Source organism: Camelus dromedarius, chromosome 8 (assembly GCF_036321535.1).
Source record: "Camelus dromedarius isolate mCamDro1 chromosome 8, mCamDro1.pat, whole genome shotgun sequence".
Lineage (NCBI taxonomy): Eukaryota > Metazoa > Chordata > Mammalia > Artiodactyla > Camelidae > Camelus > Camelus dromedarius.
Window position 1 is genome coordinate 43,637,915 of NC_087443.1, and position 17,175 is coordinate 43,655,089.

At 35.5% G+C, this 17,175-nt stretch overlaps 1 protein-coding gene across 1 annotated transcript in view; it reads right to left on the bottom strand.

The window, feature by feature from the left end:
* Nucleotides 1-255: 255 nt before the first annotated feature.
* The window catches only part of LOC116155790 (merozoite surface protein 9-like), a 98,786-nt gene continuing 81,866 nt past the window's right edge, over nucleotides 256-17,175 (bottom strand). The window contains exons 3-4 of the mRNA XM_064488613.1: nucleotides 8,391-8,418; nucleotides 256-537 (exon numbers count right to left, since the gene is read on the bottom strand). Coding sequence (XP_064344683.1) covers nucleotides 381-537; nucleotides 8,391-8,418 — 185 coding nt within the window. The 3' untranslated portion in view covers nucleotides 256-380. The remainder of the gene's footprint in view (nucleotides 538-8,390; nucleotides 8,419-17,175) is intronic.

Sequence of the window (17,175 nt, forward strand, 5' to 3'; positions counted from 1 at the left end):
CTGGTCAAGACTTCCTTGGAACTGCCATGAAGTCTGAAACTCTTTCAACTCAATCTTCATGTACTTTCTCCTTTCACAGGGGTCGTGCCTGTGTACTGGTTCAAAGGATCTCCTGCCTGATCTTGCTCCCTTCTCCTTCATCCTTCACAGGCATTTTCCCTCAATAAATCTTTTGAACATCTGATTCCATCCTCTGATTATTCAAGAAACCAAACCAACACACTAGCTATGTAAACTTCTTCAAGTTAATTTACCTCTCATTTTTCAACGAAGAAATGATGATAATAATTTGATGATAATAAATGACCTCTCTAAACTTTTGAGTATTAAATGTGAAAATAAAAGTAATGCTATAGTGAGAACAGAACGAATACAAAATCTTACCTTAACAACCACCACTCTAACCAACTTCTCTTCTCTTCTTCCTCCTCCTTATTCTCCTCCTTCTCCTCATCCTCCTCTTCTTTTTCCTCTTTCTCCCCCTTTTCTTCCTCTTTTTCTTTTTCTTCTTCTTTGCTCTCTTTATCATCATTAGCTCTGGAGAATACAAAGTAGTGAGAAACAATGGAGTTTCAAATAATACAATATGGGGAAGAAAGGAGACTGCTTGGGAAACAGCACTAACTTAAGCTTAATGGTGAAAATAACAGGTAATGATAAATACCACTTATTAAATATTTATGATATCTCAAATAAGAGTGAGCTACATAAAAAGAATCAACATAATTTAATTCCCACAAGAACCTATGGTATAAGTATTGTTATCTTCATTTTAGGAGGCAGAGACTAAAAATCAGAGAAGTTCCTTATGATCACACAGCTGTGAAATGATGAGATATGAATCCATGTTTTACTGACTATAATGCTCTGCTTTAACCACATATATATGCCTAATTATGGAGGAGAAAAGTAGACCAAAGAGCAAATGGAGAAGAAAGACAAAAAACATCAGAGAACAGAAGAAGGAAGGAGAAAAAACGTAGGAATTTACTACAGGGTAACACAAAATAAACCGTCAGGGACAGGGGAAGGTAGGAGACATAGACTGTTTTGTGGCCGAGATTGTTTTGGCTGGGTGATCTCCTCAGTTCTTTGTTTTATACCGAAGTGAATTCTTAATGAGTGCTTGTGAAACAATTCTTAAACTTCAAAGGAAATTATTAGGACACCTGAATGGCAAGAGATGGTAAACTGGTACCACCTTCCTTTCTCTTCCCAGCCCTACAGATTATTGTTTGCTACCTGGAATGGTTCTGAAGGAGAGTGAGATGTATGACTATGACACCAAAATGATCTCTTTACCAAACATTATGGACAACAGAAAGGGCTACAAAAGGGACAAATTCAACCTGATAGATGTCAGAATGCAGGAGCAGAAACACTTCCAACCTAGGAAGCTGACTGTCTAGTAAAAGCCAACAACCTCCAAACACACCTTTGTTTAGGATGCTTCACTATGTAGAGGAGAGTGCCAGAATCTGCTTTTGAAAATAAGATTTTTTTAACATGAAGTGTCTGCTGTTACTGATACTGTGTTGTGCATTTTCTACATAGATTGTTTCATGGTATCTACATCAGTGGCTTTTAAGGTTTTTTCAATGCAGGAAGTCTTATACTGAAGACCAGGCTATAAATCCTGTAAAAGTATGAGTTGCTCCTGTTTTCCCTACCCTCCTTGCATGATCTTTGAGTTGTTAGTAAGAATCTCTGGGATTTTGCATATTATGGTTGGAAATATATGCATATTATGCATATACTGTCCTTGTTCATGCCATCACAGAAGCTATGGATGACTGGGTGATTAATGGTTTAAGAGATCATAAATTCCATGCAACATATTTGAATATGAACCCAGGGTTTCAAACTCTAAACCAGAGGGAGAACATTGAGACTTTCAGACTTCAAAGGAATTGGGAAGAACATGGGAGAGTAATAATTGGCCAGGTAAGGAATCAAGCTTCCTGAGTTAGGGAAACCATTCTTAGAGCCATTTCCTATAGCACAGACAGCAATGTTTTACTGTATATGTTGCAATGTCTACATTTACATAGGTACTGCCATAAAAATAGATTGTTTCTGACCTTTAATCATGGCTAGGGAGATTTCTAGAGTAACCCAACTGGCGAAGTGTTTCACAATCCTTGTTTAATTTCTCCTGCTGTCATTCATAACTGGCATCTCTGATAGTATATGACTTTGTTGGGACCTGGACCAGCCCTTATAGAAATTACTGTTCATCAAATGAGGACAGGGTGATAAATGACAGAGGTTAACCATCCATATCTGAAGTGTTTTTTCTGCTTCTTCTTATATTGGTGTGACTATTTATTTTTATATCTTTTCCCCCAACTTGATTGTGAACCCCCAGAGGGTAGGAGCTTCATCTTTATTTGTCACTATTTACTTATCTGTCATCTGCTTCGCTCCCACACCCCCAATCTAGAATATAAATTCCATGAAGGCGAGAACAGCTTTGACTTCATATTTTTATTCCCCAGCAACTAGTATGTACTGGGCACATAGTAGGTATGCACATGCCTTCTGAGAAATGATTAAGGCACTGTCTCTGGAGGTGTTTTTTATATTTCTAATACTAAGTTAGAAAATCTATTGCAGAAGGTACATTTATAACTTAGTTTATCCTTTTTTTGTTTACTGTTTTGTAAGGCTACTTTCTTTGGCTCTAAAAATATTTTCTGATGCATTTCATTTTTAACTGCACACGTATGAAACTAAACCTGATCAACTTCCCCTTGTATTACTCTAGGTTGTGTGCTCCTTCCATGTTTAATTCATGATGATGTTTTGCAGGCTGTTATCAGCTAAGAGCTGAAATCTAAAGTACCTGGATCAAAAATCCCTTAAAGAATATTATGATAGACTAGCAGTGACCATGATTTTCATGTACTGTGAAAGCAATTTTGTAACATCTCTATGCAGGTTTTCTGATGTTATCTCCATATTTGGATGAGATTTAAAAATCGAATTACTTCTCTTTTTCCTCCTCTTCACTGCTACAATCCTCTGAATTTCTTTGCAAGAGACACTAATCCCATTTTAATGGAGGCCATGCATCAAAGTTTTTAATGGCCTGCCCATCACTGAAGGAGCCTTTGATATTTTTGATAAAGGTAAGATGCAAATGCATAATCCAAATCTCAGTGGAATTTTCCACTTAGCATCCAGAGCATCTGCTGTCTTATTTCTTTGCTTTCCTGAATTTATTCTTAGATTTTAAAAAATATAAACAAATAAACTATGAATCCTATTTTATCTCAATGTCTTACTAGCAGAAACAGAGGTACACACTCTACTCCTTTCATCGAAATTTCACTCAGTTTACTATTTTATGAGAAAGTTACAATTTTTCTAATTGCTTTCACCCTAAGGGCTTTATTACCACAGTACGTTTGGGTGAAGAGTGCCTTCTGCTTGCTAGTTAATCGCCTAAGAATTGTTTGTACCTCCTCTAATAAGAGTAGCAAGGAACATAGTTAAATGAGCTTGTGCTTACTGATAGAGTTTAGGGCTTAGGAGGTAAGGCAAACATTTCAGGTATCAAATAGATGCTTAGAAATGGAGATGTCATTCATTAGTGTGTTAATCAGTATATAAACAGCTTTATTATTGCATGAGCCTCTGGATGAATCAGCAATTTCACTTACTATAAGATACTGCTTTATTGATGTTAAATACAGAAGATCAGTTGCAAATAGGATTGTGCTTTAGGCTAGAGTTCTGTCAGTTTGTCTGGATGAGGATTTAATGCAACTATATATCGTTCTTGTGAATGACATTTATTAATGCTGTTTAAGAGTTGCCATAATGTGGATCAACTCCAGGCTTTCTGAAAAATGGTTAAAACGGCATCAGATTGAGAATTATTGATAAGTTTGTAAATATCTTTTCTTGAAATTTTCATTTATTCCATTTTCCAGGAGATAAAGCAGTAGCCCTAACAGATCTAAAGTCACTTTCTTGAGATTTCTAATAAAATAGATTATCTTTTTTCTTCTTCTTCTCCTTCTCCTCCTTCTCCCCTCCCCCTTCTCCTCCTTTTTTTTTTTTTTTTTTTTTTTTGTATTTTGAGTGGGGACAGGGGCAACCATTTACCCTGGGAAACAGAATAATAGAGGCAGCAGAGAGCTGTTCATAGTTTCAATGTTAATATTCACGTTCACTCTTGGAACAATTGTTCCAGTGAAACTCCTCGAGAAAAGCTTTCAAAGAGAAAACATGTTTAGTTTTCACCAAACAATTCAATCTTTATGATAATCCCTGGTCCTATGTATTAGTTGGAGATGAAAAAGCTACTTGAGTGACAGGGTTATTGAAAATTAGTTGGTACATATTAACAAGCATTTCTTTGGTAGAAAGTAGAACGCATATTATAGTAAATTTGACTTTTTGAGCTTTCAGTTTGAAATGTATTAAAAATGGCATTTAAAAAATTATGATTAGAAAATAAATTAGTTTTATTCTAATTTTCCTATAAAAGGCTTCAGATTAATTTCCCTTCCTCAGAGAGGCCCTCATTCACCCTTTCATCAAAACCATAATACCCATTTTCTTCATAGCATTTATTTATCTTAATTACTTGTGCATTTGTTCCCTGGTTTATGTGCTGTTTTCTCCCCACAGTCAGAGGTATAAGATCCAAGCCAGCAGGGACCCTTCAGTGTGGTTCACCTTCTGACAGTTCCTTGGGGCTTCATGTGACACCTTACCCTGGAAGGTGTTCAATTAACATGAATGAATGAGTGAATGATTTGGAAAGCATCAAACCAATTGCAAAGTGCTACCTAATTGCCCAAGATGCAATGGTTAGATCTATGGCTGAATGTCAGAGCCCATCATAGTCCTGGAGATGTCCAGCTGTTGGGTGGTGGCAGTATCTCAGCTCTCTCTACTGAAAGGACACCGTGTACAGCTGTATATGTATTGCCAAAATCATCTAGAAAAGATCTTAGCATTTTACTTTACTTTTATAATGTCTATGGATTTCATAATGAATAACTTTTTCTGCTGGCAAGAACTGGTGATAGTAACAAACCTGTAAGGAAGACATTAAGTAGCCCTGTAGACTCTAACTAGCATTTCACCTCTCTGGACCTCAGTATTCTCATATACAAAATGAGGTTGTAGCTAACCAGATTCCTAAGGTTCCTTCCAGCTGTAATACCGTATGATTCTATACTTGAAATTTGATAACTTTTGTTTTATCTCCTATACACTTCCATACCTTGCAAAGGACTAGATAAACAGATAGAAATGAAAAGATCAGCAATATAAGTTAAGCTTATTTTATTCATTTATATATATTATATACATAAAATTAAGACATATATATATAAAAAAACATATATATATAAAACATAAGCTCCTGATCGATGTAGAGAAGAAAACAATTGGGTTGGTACATATAAGAGAAAGGACAGATCATCATCCTATTACTTGTTGAAGCTATTTTATCCCAAAAACTGTCAGTGAGGAAAATGAATGAATGAAAATAAAACCTATTTGTGCCAAGAGCTGAACACTATTATAGTGATTAACTAAACGATTCTTTTCCCAGATGGTGATTTATTGTCTAGTAGACTGTTAGATTGCTTTAAAAAGTAAACAAAGAAACAACAATAACAACATAACTTGAAAACTCCCTTTCAAGTATTTTTGACTTAGAAATTTAACTTATTTATATTTTAGGCAAATAGTTTAATGAAAGTCTGTTTTTTCGTTGGTGCTTGGAATAAAATCAGATAAATCAGAGACTTAGCAGAGGTATTTCTTCTGCTTGATCAAAATAGCAATTTACTATAATGATATGTATTTTCTGTGAACATTCAGAAAATAGAGATCATCAAGAAAAATATAAATAAAATAAAATGTTATCCAGACACAAATAACATTTCAATGTGAACTCTTTGGGATATATATATATATATATGACAGTCGAGCGCTGCGTACATGATTCCTAATTATATATATATATATATATATATATATATATATATATATATATATAATTCCTAATTACATATTCCTAATTATATATACATATAATTCCTAATTATATACATATAATTCCTAATTATAATCATTGAATTATATTCCTATGTAAAGTAAAGTAAAGTAATATAAAGGGTAATGGAATTTCTCATTGTCCCCAAATTACTTAAATGTAATAAACCCATGAGTAAATTTTGACTTTCCCGGTTAGATAAGGAAATGAGAGCAGGATAGGACCTTGGTCTTCACATGTATAAACTGTTGGAGACTACTGAAGCATAGGTTCACCTGGATGCCTCAGAGGATTGCTTTCCTTAACTTTATAGAGCAAGATCTACAACCTGAACATTATAATCTCCCCCTTAGAGCTGTGAATGAACATTGAATGTAGGCTTGACGTGGAGTTCATTTTACTGGCTTTCTTTTGAGATCTGTGTATTATCTAGAGTACTGTCTCATGTTAAGTAAGGCAATTGTTTATTCCTCCAAATTATAGTTCTATTAACTTCTTTGAATTGCAAATTTAGGTTTCTATATGAAGAATAGAAGAAATGTGTTTACCTAAAAACTATTTATTTAGAGGCATTTATTCATTTAGAAGATATACGATCTTTTCTAACCTTTAATTAGTCAGAAAGGGATTACTGATTTAGATGTATTAGAGAAATGTGAAATATTTTCTGTTACCTGTTTGTGCAATTTAACAGGTCTTTCTAAGGTGTTTTCTGCTGCCTTAAAAACAACATTTTAATAGTCTAACATTTTAATAACTTGAATGCATGTTTTCTTTGTGCAGAGAATTATTTAATTCTCACCATAACTCTTATGAGTTAGGTTATATTATTCCCAGTATACAAACGAGGACACTGAAACACAGGAGGTTAAATATCATTTCCAGTGTTATACTGTAAATGGGATCTTAACCAAGTGTGACCCTACAACCCGTGCTTTCTTACTCCAAAGTACAACCTCCCAAATCATGGCATAATCTGGGTTGTAGAATTAGCCCCAGTGGAAGAAGGAGACAATAACTCATCCAAAGGGAAAGAAAAACATATGTCAAGGCAGAATGGTATAAGAGCAAGTTAGAAGCAATGCTGCATTATTCAAGAAACTCAGTGTTTGGTATGCCTATGACATCAGGTAGAGATGAAGGATGCAGTGAGGTGGGCATGGGTGTGAGGGATTAGGATGGAGGTCCTTATATGTCATGGGAAGCAACTAGGTCTAAGGGATAGATATTTTATATGTTTACTGAATTGTTTATCCACTACAGCTATAATACACTGAGTGTGGTAAATTCAATATTCTACAATGGTGTGCTTTTCTTTGTATGGCTTAGCTTTTATGCTTCTATTGATGCTGTATTTTTGATAGCTTATGATTTATGGAATTTTCCTTTAATTATAATTAAATGTCCTTTTTACCAGCTTTGTCACTTTCTCCTTTAATTTTATTTTCTCTTAGAACTTCAAGGTGGGAGTGGGAGTTTTAGGAGTTCTGGAGAAGAAGACAGCTTAGTTGGTGCTCTGGACAGTCCTAATTGGTACACCTGACTTCTGCTTTCCCTTATATAATTATGTTAATATGCCTATTACTGTGTCCTATTACTGAGAAGGTTAGATGAGGTTTTGAATCATTTTATGTCCAGGTAGCAATACAATTAGAAATTAATACAGAAAACAAGTTTAAAATTTAAATAATCTCTCTCTCTCATTGGGGGTAAAAACAAAAGACAGAATATATAGAAATAAAAACAAAGTACATCATAATCCAAATCCAAGAGTCATGTCAAAAGCTGTACAGAGAGAAAATCTGTTTAAACATGTTGTTAAAAAAGAAAGAAAAAAACCTTAAACATTCAATTAAAGTAGATGAATAAAAAAATAGAAGATTTCAGTTTTGATATGAATTGACTGTAAGAAACTATATACTTAATCATTTATTTTTATAAGGTGTGGATATATTTAGTCAAGGATATATGATTTAAAAGGCTCGAGGTGGTCACACAAAATAGGAACAGAATCATCTCAGCACATTATTTTTTCTTTGTCTCTGGTTTGCCTATAAGGCATGAGGATTTTGAAGGCATTATCTATACACACAGGATTCTACAAGTGTTGAGAGAAAAAAACTGAAATTCTTTTTGTTTATATGCAGGCTCTATACTAGAATGTTCTTATACAATAATGTCCAGACATCCCTAAATAATAGCCTGCCTCCACCTCTCTAATGTCTTAGCAAGTTCAGATTCCAACAAGAAAGAGAAAAAAAAAAAAGCAATAAAAATACTGATGATTTAAAAAACAGAAAAAAAGATACATAATTTTAAAAGCTACTATTTTTAATGAACCACTAAAATATACATATCACTGACTTACCTATCCAAAGGTATAAAAAGCCCAAAACCTGAAAGGAAAAAGAAGAAATAACAATAAACACCAAGATAATTAAATGGCAATATGTAAATAACTTTGATAGTATGGATAAAATACGTACTTTTTAAGAAAATATAAATAATCATAATTATATCTGCAATTGATAACCATGAAAAAAATTTAGAAATTTATCAAGACCTACTCTTCATACCCTGAAACAAAACAACAACAAAATCCACACACATAATTAAACAAATAAATACAATAGAATGAGACAGCTTCCTAAAAAAACCTTCATACTTTACTATTTACTCTTTTTAAAAGGAAAAAAGCCTTACATGGTTTTCAAATACCAATTATGCCATTTACTAGAAAACTTCTCTTTGGGCCTTTATATTGAACTTGGAGATGTCTATCGATAAACTAGAATGTCTAGTTATTCTTTCTTGTTTGAGATTTTTGCATGTTGCTGTCAACAAGCATTGACTGAAACATTTTTCCTTTAGGCAGCACATTTTCCCTTTGGACTTTCCTTCCCCTAAAGGTTTATAAGCAGAATTATCCAATTTTCTCTTTTTCATCATAAAAATAATGAAACTGTCCTTTTTCAAGTTCCTTTACCTGCTCATATTTTTCATAATTCAGCTAAGAAGTAGCCTTATGGCATAAAGAAACAGATATTCCAACTTTCTCCTTGAGTAGAATAGAGAATAATTATTGTTAACTTGGAGTACAAGAAAAACAAGGGGAAAAGGAACACTTATTAAGCCACTTTGAACAATTATAAGTTATGAGTGAAGTTACCTCTAAGTTCATCAAAAACTACAGTGATTTTAAATCATATGATGAATATATGATGTTTTATACTCTTATATGCAAATGAATGTATGTGCAGGCACAAGCGTTTCTGAGTATAAAGGCTGAACTCTCATGATAACATTGATGCTGACACAGCTTATCCTTAATAGCCTCTCTAATCTTTTTCTGCTCTCTTCCCAGGGTTATTGTTCTTTTTAGATGACTTCTCTGTCTGCTCAGGGTCTTCCGAAAACAGTGAAGAATTACAATAATAATGATGGCCTCTAACCAAAGCCTTTTTGGGTACAAAAGATAAAAGCCCACTGTAGCTGGACCGAATAAAGAGGAGTGGGTTTGAGGTAAGACTGTAAAGAGCTCAGTGAACAAAGTATATGTAGGTAGATTTCATACAAACTAGCTGAATCTTTAGTTAAACTATTGGCTGTCAAAGCAGATAGTTTTCCTATGTCTCTCTCGCTCTTTCTAGAACTCTAGTCTCTTACTTCTGCTCCATTTTCTTCATGTGAAGATTGGCCTCTTCTACTTAGTTATCCAAATGTACCAGATTCATGGAGATCTCAGTTAGAGATCTTGGCTTTAGCACCTTCCAATCAATGAGTACAGTTGAGGTATAGTCAATGTTTTTCTTAAGAAAGATATTTCCTTGGTTGCTGGATAGACAATGGATTGCCTGGTTTAGGGTCAAATGGGTACTACGGGACAAATCAGCCTTGTCCAGGGTACGAGATCCTCTGGTTATGTTACACTGTGACTTTCAGTCTGATAAAACAAGGGTATGTGGAAGTATCAGGACTATGACTGGCAAAGAAGTTGGTGCTTTTAAGATAAATGTTTTGATAGCCCTAAGTTGCCAATATTATTTTATATATGAAGTTAGTGTATACTCTAAGAGAAATGGTAATAATGTCTTTAGGGTTTCTGTCTGCCTTCCTTACACCTTTAAACCAACTTGATTCATTTCCTGGTTTCAGTTCCTTTTATTATCATTAAAATTGACTGCCTACAACCCTCTTCCCTTGGCCCCTAGCCCTAGTCACATTCTGTTTTCATCTTCTGACTCCTGATCCTTATATTTGTCTTATCAACATCATTGTAGTTGGCTGGGAGGCTGATATTAGTCCCTGAGGCTGGACCCTCAGCTCTCTCTAAGAACTAACTCCCCTTCTAGGTGCCTCAGGAAAGAACTAGCCTTAGCTCACTCCTGCAACCAAAATTCTAGAACTAGCTACTAGACAAGAGTCTTGGACCTTTCAAGGTGTTGTTTGGACATTTAGCTGTCTTGTGTGATGTTTCAGTTTCTTTCTAAGAAGCGTTAATAAAAGTTTTTTCTGGCTAAAGAAGTTTCTTATAACTTTGTTGATGATGTCTAAGAGCTAGGAAATACTGTGCTCAGATTTATTTTTTGGCATATATAAGTGAAAACCAAATCAGCATTTAGACAGGTATGAAGTAAATGGGACCATTAAGGTGAAAAATCTAGGTCAGGAAAATAATCTAGTTAGAAGGTCATCTTAAGAGAAGGACATTTTTTTCAGGTTAATGACATCACTTGCAAATAAAAATTTCTCATGTTAATATTTTGGATATTTTATCTTGGCTAACTTTGACGCCTGTATGAGACTCTTATTTGAGATGCAGAGAAATCACTCACTTCAAGAATATTTGCAGGCTTCTTGATAAATTTATCATTGGTCTTTCCATCCAAGGACGGTTTAATAATAAATTAGAGTCTTTTAATAGCAATAGCAAAGCACCGAAGTTCTTCCTCTCCTGCATGAGATCTATGCCCTGACCCAGGATATTGTATCATATCCTAATCCCAGCATGCTGAGCAGTCCCTTCTCGGTTTGCACAGAAGCGTGCAAATGAATGCATCACTTTATCAGCCTTCAGAGTCAGAATTATGAGCTGAATAGCTTAAGAAAATTTCAGCATTCAGTTATCCTGCATAAAATGACTTAAACTGGATTTAGAGGATAAAATTTTGGTTCTAATGTGAGCAATGGAGATGTATTTTATAGCCTTCCCCCCTTACAAGTGCACAAGAAACTTTGCTAAATGTGTTTAATATGATCACTAACACTGGTGTGCTATGATTGGTTGTGACGTGTCTTAAGTGTCTTATTACAAACAAGAGTTAAAATAGTAAAGTTTAGAAATGATATATTTTTATAATAGAGTGACATAAATGCTAACATTTTAATAATCTCACTTGTACTTGTTGCATTCAGATAACCTCTCGTGTAAAAGAGAAGAAAAGTTTGGGGTTAGAATTAATGGGTCAGAGAATTTGCAGATACTAACTCCTATATATAAAGTAGATAAACAGCAAGATCTTACTGTATAGGACAGAGCACTATATTCAATACTTTACAATAGCCTATAATGAAAAAGAATATGAAAAGGAATATATATATGTATACATGTATAACTGATTCATATATACATATAACTGAATCACTATGCTGTACACCAGAAATTAACACAGCATTGTAAACTGACTATACTTCAACAAAAAATTAAAAAATAAATTAATGGGTCAGAAATTAAGTCTGGCCGTACGTACTTTTCTCCTGGAGTTAAGTTATACATCCAACTATGTGTCTTGGAGGAAAGGTGTAAGTGCTGCACGAGCTGATCATCTCCAGAACTGAAATGCCTAGTTTCTAAGAAGACATCTACAATCTGACTTTTGAAAACCTGTGTAGTCTCCACTTCAGGGGCTACTAAAAACAAATACATAACAACAAAATGTTTGTAAGTCCCTATGAAAATTTTAAAACACTTGTAAACCTGTAGAAAAAAAATCAATCCTATGTTTCCTCTTGGGTAGGTGGATGGGAAGATCTTTTCATAGAAAAGAGAGTAAGTAAATCAATCAATCAATTAAAATGAAAAATTGAGAATTTCTTATTCTGTTTTTGCCCCTTATCTGATGTTTTCTTATTGGCTGTTAGAACTTGACAGGATTAAAATCACTCACTATAAATCTCTTATTAATATAAAATGAGTTAGATTGTTTCTAAAATGTCATTAATCAGTTATCATGTTCTCATTCATTTCTTTCTGTGATCAGAGGACACAGAGAACAGCTGGTTACATTTTAGTTACAAGATAAATCATGGTGTATGATCCATATTTTCAGCTCTGGTTTTCTCCAACACTCCCCAGCACCTTAAGATATTTGGAAAAAAATCACCTAATTTTTTCATTGCTTTCAGTGACAATGTTCACCAAAATGCAATGCATGCCAGTATTTATTTTTGCAACAAATTAATTGGAGTTATAATAGAAAACAAAAAACCTGGAATTAAAAAAATTATTAGGGATCATCATGTTAGATGTAATGATCACATTTTCCAATCTTTATTGGCTTAGATTAATACACATGTAAAAAGCCTGGGGATCTAATAGTTGGAAACTAACTCCTTGTTAAAAACATACACACGTACACATATACACAGAATTGAGATAAAAGATTCATGGAGATATATTTATCTATACATACTATGCTGTGTTTTCTTTTGTATTTCATTAACTAATGTTTTTTATAACACACTAAATTGATTTAACAACATATTAATGGATGTGGATGCAACAACCTTCAGTCTGCAAAAGCTAGACTAGAAAGGGAGGCTGATATATGTATGAATACTTACAAAGTAACACTATGTATGCTAATACAGAAATGTACAAAGTGCAACTAGAAAGAGAAGGAAGTATTTTTATTTTGGGTGGAAATGTGAAGAAGATATGACGTAAAAGGTAACGTGCTGACTCTTAGTATGTAAATAGGAATCAAGAATGGGTTAGGGGTGAGAATGTGGAAAGATGAAGAATGAGGAAAGAACAAGTCTGTAGAGAGAAGATGATACCTGAGCAGCATCTTGAAGTCTGAACAAGAGCTCTCCCCAAATTCAGTGGCTCTAAATTATAAAAAGTCACATATATCATGCTGAGGAGCTTGGCCTTCATTTTTTAACAAATGGAAAGATATAGGACATACATATTATTTATGACTGTGGGCTTTGGGGTCAGACTGCCTGAAATCCTGGCCTCACTACCAGTATCTTTGCCACCTGAAGCAAGTTACTTCCCCTTTCTGTGCCTCAGTTTTCTCACAGGTAAATGGGGCCGATAATGGGGCTTACCTTACAGAGTTGTGAAAATCAAATGAGTTGATACATTTAAAATTTTGTTTTGACCCATAAAAGCCAAAACATGTATTAGTTGATCTTCATTTTATTATTATAGGAGGATGTTATGTAAAGAAGTGAAAGAAGGTGAGAAATGATTGCTGGCTGGTTTGTAAGGTCTGTAGATCAGGAGTCAGCAAACTGAGGTCTGGGGGCAAATCTGGCAGTGACCTGTTTTCTTGGCATCTGCCAGCAAAGAATAATTTTAATATATTTCTAAGGGTTGTAACAAAGAAGAAGAATATGCAGCACAAACTACATGGCCAATAAAGCCTGAAATATTTACTAACTTGTCATTTCCAAATAAGTTTGGAGTAAGTTCCAAATAACTTTCTATAACAGATGAATCTACATGTACCCAAAGTGAGTGGGTGAAAATGATTACACAAAATAAGGACAAATACCTCCCAAATCCCCAAACCTCCAAAATGTTTCTTCTTTTTCCTTAGAGGTAAAATGGAAGTTGTGGTTTGCTGCCCAGATTCCCATTCCAGACTGAGACTCTTATTCCCCAGAAATAGTGAGAATCGACTGTTGGTGGCTCATGGTTGGATTCCTCTCTGGGAACAGCAAAAGGTAGCAGCCAAGGTGAATCCCCTTCAGAGCAGCAGGAGTCCAATGAGTGGTTAAAATAGGGGAACAAAGTCTGGTAGTTGATCCCAATTGGGGAAATTCTAAAGGATAATCTAAGTTCCACAGCTCCTCTCGAGAACTTGATTGCAACTATATCACAATTCAGTCTCTCCCTTTGCCCAATCTGTTTCCCTCATTTCCCACAATTTTGTTCTTGAGAACCTTCCGCTTAAAAATGCCTACATGTTTATCCTAAAGAGTATGTCTCCTGAGGAATCCAAATTAAAACTGTGGGTGTCAATAGTGGTCCGAGGAAGCAGATTCTAAAATGGAGCTGGATTGAGAATAACACTGATGAAAGTAGATGTAATGTGATAGTCATGGCTTGCTGTTTACATGGCTTATAAATTTTCTTGGTGTTGAACTAGGATGGAATAGCTGCATAAGAGAAGCTACTAGTTGGTGCAATATCACAGATGTTTGAAAGGGTTGGGAAAATTGAGACCATGCATGGACCCAAAAACATGGGTTTCCAATGACCGAGGCTAATCTTACTACAGCTGCTGAACATCCAACACTAAGTTCCAGTACGGCATCTCCCGTGAGAAGGCCAGTAAGTTACTGCGAGGCAAGCTAATTACATTAGACATTCTCTACCCTGCAAAGGGCAGCCACATATTCTGAGTATAAGTTTTCCTTTTATCTTCAGACTCTCAGTCAATACCATTATCTGATGGTTTATAGTGTTTTAAATCAACCCATGACTCCATATCAAATCAGGGCAAGGAACCCATTTTAAAGAAACAAAAATGCAGCTGAGTGTGCTATTTGATACCACACCTCCCAAAAGCTGTTCACTTGATGTGGTAATGGAATAGCCTTGTGAAGCTTTAGCTGAGGTGACAATTTGGAAATGACTCCATTCAAGGATGGGGGAACCATGCTCTGAGACTGAAAAACATCCTCAAAGACTCCAAACATATGTTGTTGTAACTCAGCAGGTAGGATACCTGGGCCCCAGAGCTAAGGGTGAAAGTAGGAGTGACCTTGCTTGTCATTGCTTCTAGTGACCCATTGAGAAATCGGTGCTTCCAAAATCTGCAAGTCCAGATTGTATTTATCTAGAGATGTGAGTACCCAGAGAAAGACTTCTTCCACAAGGGTACATAACAAGTGTTTCATTTAATTTGAAGCCCTGCTATCCCGCTATCACTTTGAACTACTGGTGCCAAGAGACCAGAAAGCAAGGAAATGAGTCACCATCCTGCCAGGAGTTGCTAATCCTGTTCACATTGTGCATTTTGCACAATAAGGACAGGGAAAACATGTTTGGCACACAAGGGACTTAGAGTGCTTCTTGGTATGTTCTTGCCCAATTTTGATGAAACATGGACAAGTGTAGCAGCCAGTTTGAGAATACTGTGGTGACTATGGGGCTGAGATCTCTCAGGGATGTGTGGTAGACAGAATTATGAACCCCCAAGATGAGTATTCACCCTAAAGCTTGTGAATGTGAATATGATGGAATACTACCATTCCCAACAGCCTTATGGTGTAAAAGAAACTTGTGATGTAATTAAGCTTTTGAACCAATTGAATTTAAGATAGAGATTATTCTGGACTACCTAGTTGGATCCACTGTAATCACATGAATCCTTAAAAGTAGAAAAGAAAAGAAGGAGGTAAGAATTTGTCACCCCAGGTGGTGCAAGTGAGACAGCACGCATTTGAATGCAGACCCTGCCAGTTCTGAGATCTTGGGCTTGTCACTAAAACATTCTGAACATATTTCCTCATCTGCAAAGTACAAAATATAAAATCTGCAAAAAGATTTCTATAAGAAATAAACATAATTCATGAAATGGGGCATACACAAGATACTCAACAAATATTCATTTCCTTCCCTCCTCTAATTTATTGAATGCTAGTACAAACAAAAAAACTATGATAGAAAATAGAGGGAATACATAAAATGTATAAGGTTCTACATTTTAAGAAATCTAAAATCTAATTAAGGATAGATGTGTTATATATTATATAATATTTATGGCAGATATGGCATTTCAGAATAGTCATCTAGGCCTTTGCAAAATTTTATCTCTATTTGAAATTAATACTGGTATTAGATCCAATATTACAATCTTCTACTAAGTCATTTTTATTATCATGCCTTTGCTTCCCGTGTTTGGTTTCCTCAGTACCAAATTGATGAACTGTAAAGTGTGCACCCTCTCTCCTTAGCATTGCATCCACAGCCCTCACTGCAGTTGCACTGTGTGTAATGAATTGTTCCAGGTAGGAATGTTTGTCTTCTCAGCATGTTGTTCTCTCTCTGCACCTGCTCCTCTGTAACACTTCACTCCCAAACACAGATGATTTCCCTCTATGGCGACTGTTTCGAGAATGAGCCAAACACAGAGCCAGCCAAATGAACCCTTTCGAGATGAATAGGAAACCAAAAGAGGTTGGAAAGGGAACCATCCAAGGATCCAGAATCAGTCTGACCCAAATCGGAGAGCTGCCAACAGAGGACGAGGGGAACTGCCTCCCCAAGGTCACTGAACATGCTCTGGCAGCAGTGCCCGCGGGAGCGAAGGAACACCAGGTCCTCCTCCCACAGATAATTACGTGCTGCTGATGTCTCACTGTGAACATGGCAGAACCTGTGTTGTAATTCTTAGGAGGTTTCATTTCTGAATTCTCAGGAGTCCTTGGAGCTGTGGGTCTGACCCAGGCATTAACATTAAAGCTGTAGTGGAGACTCTACATGTGGCTTTGATTTCTGCTTGCTACAGGCACCCTTGTAGATCACTGTCATGAGGACTGACTGCAATTCTTTTGTGTGGCTCTGGCTCCAAAAAAAATGTCAACATCCAGGCACAAAAACCAAAGTTAGAACACACAACAGGCATCACCAAGATTTTGCAGACATCTCCCTTAGCAGAGAGAACGTGACTCAACATCTAATTATTGTAAATAGACCAAGGTGACCACTGTCTGTCTTGCTCTCCAGCAAAGAGAGATATTTCCATTTTAGCAATGGACTTCTATAGCTAATAACTACTATAGGGTTAACTTGTTAGCGATTTTTGACGTTGGGAAAGATAGGTAATTAAGGGAGCTATTTTTACAATCTTCTTTTTAAAGAGAGTTATTTCTGAGTAATCCTTTAAAATTTTTCAAGTGCTTCTGTAAACTAA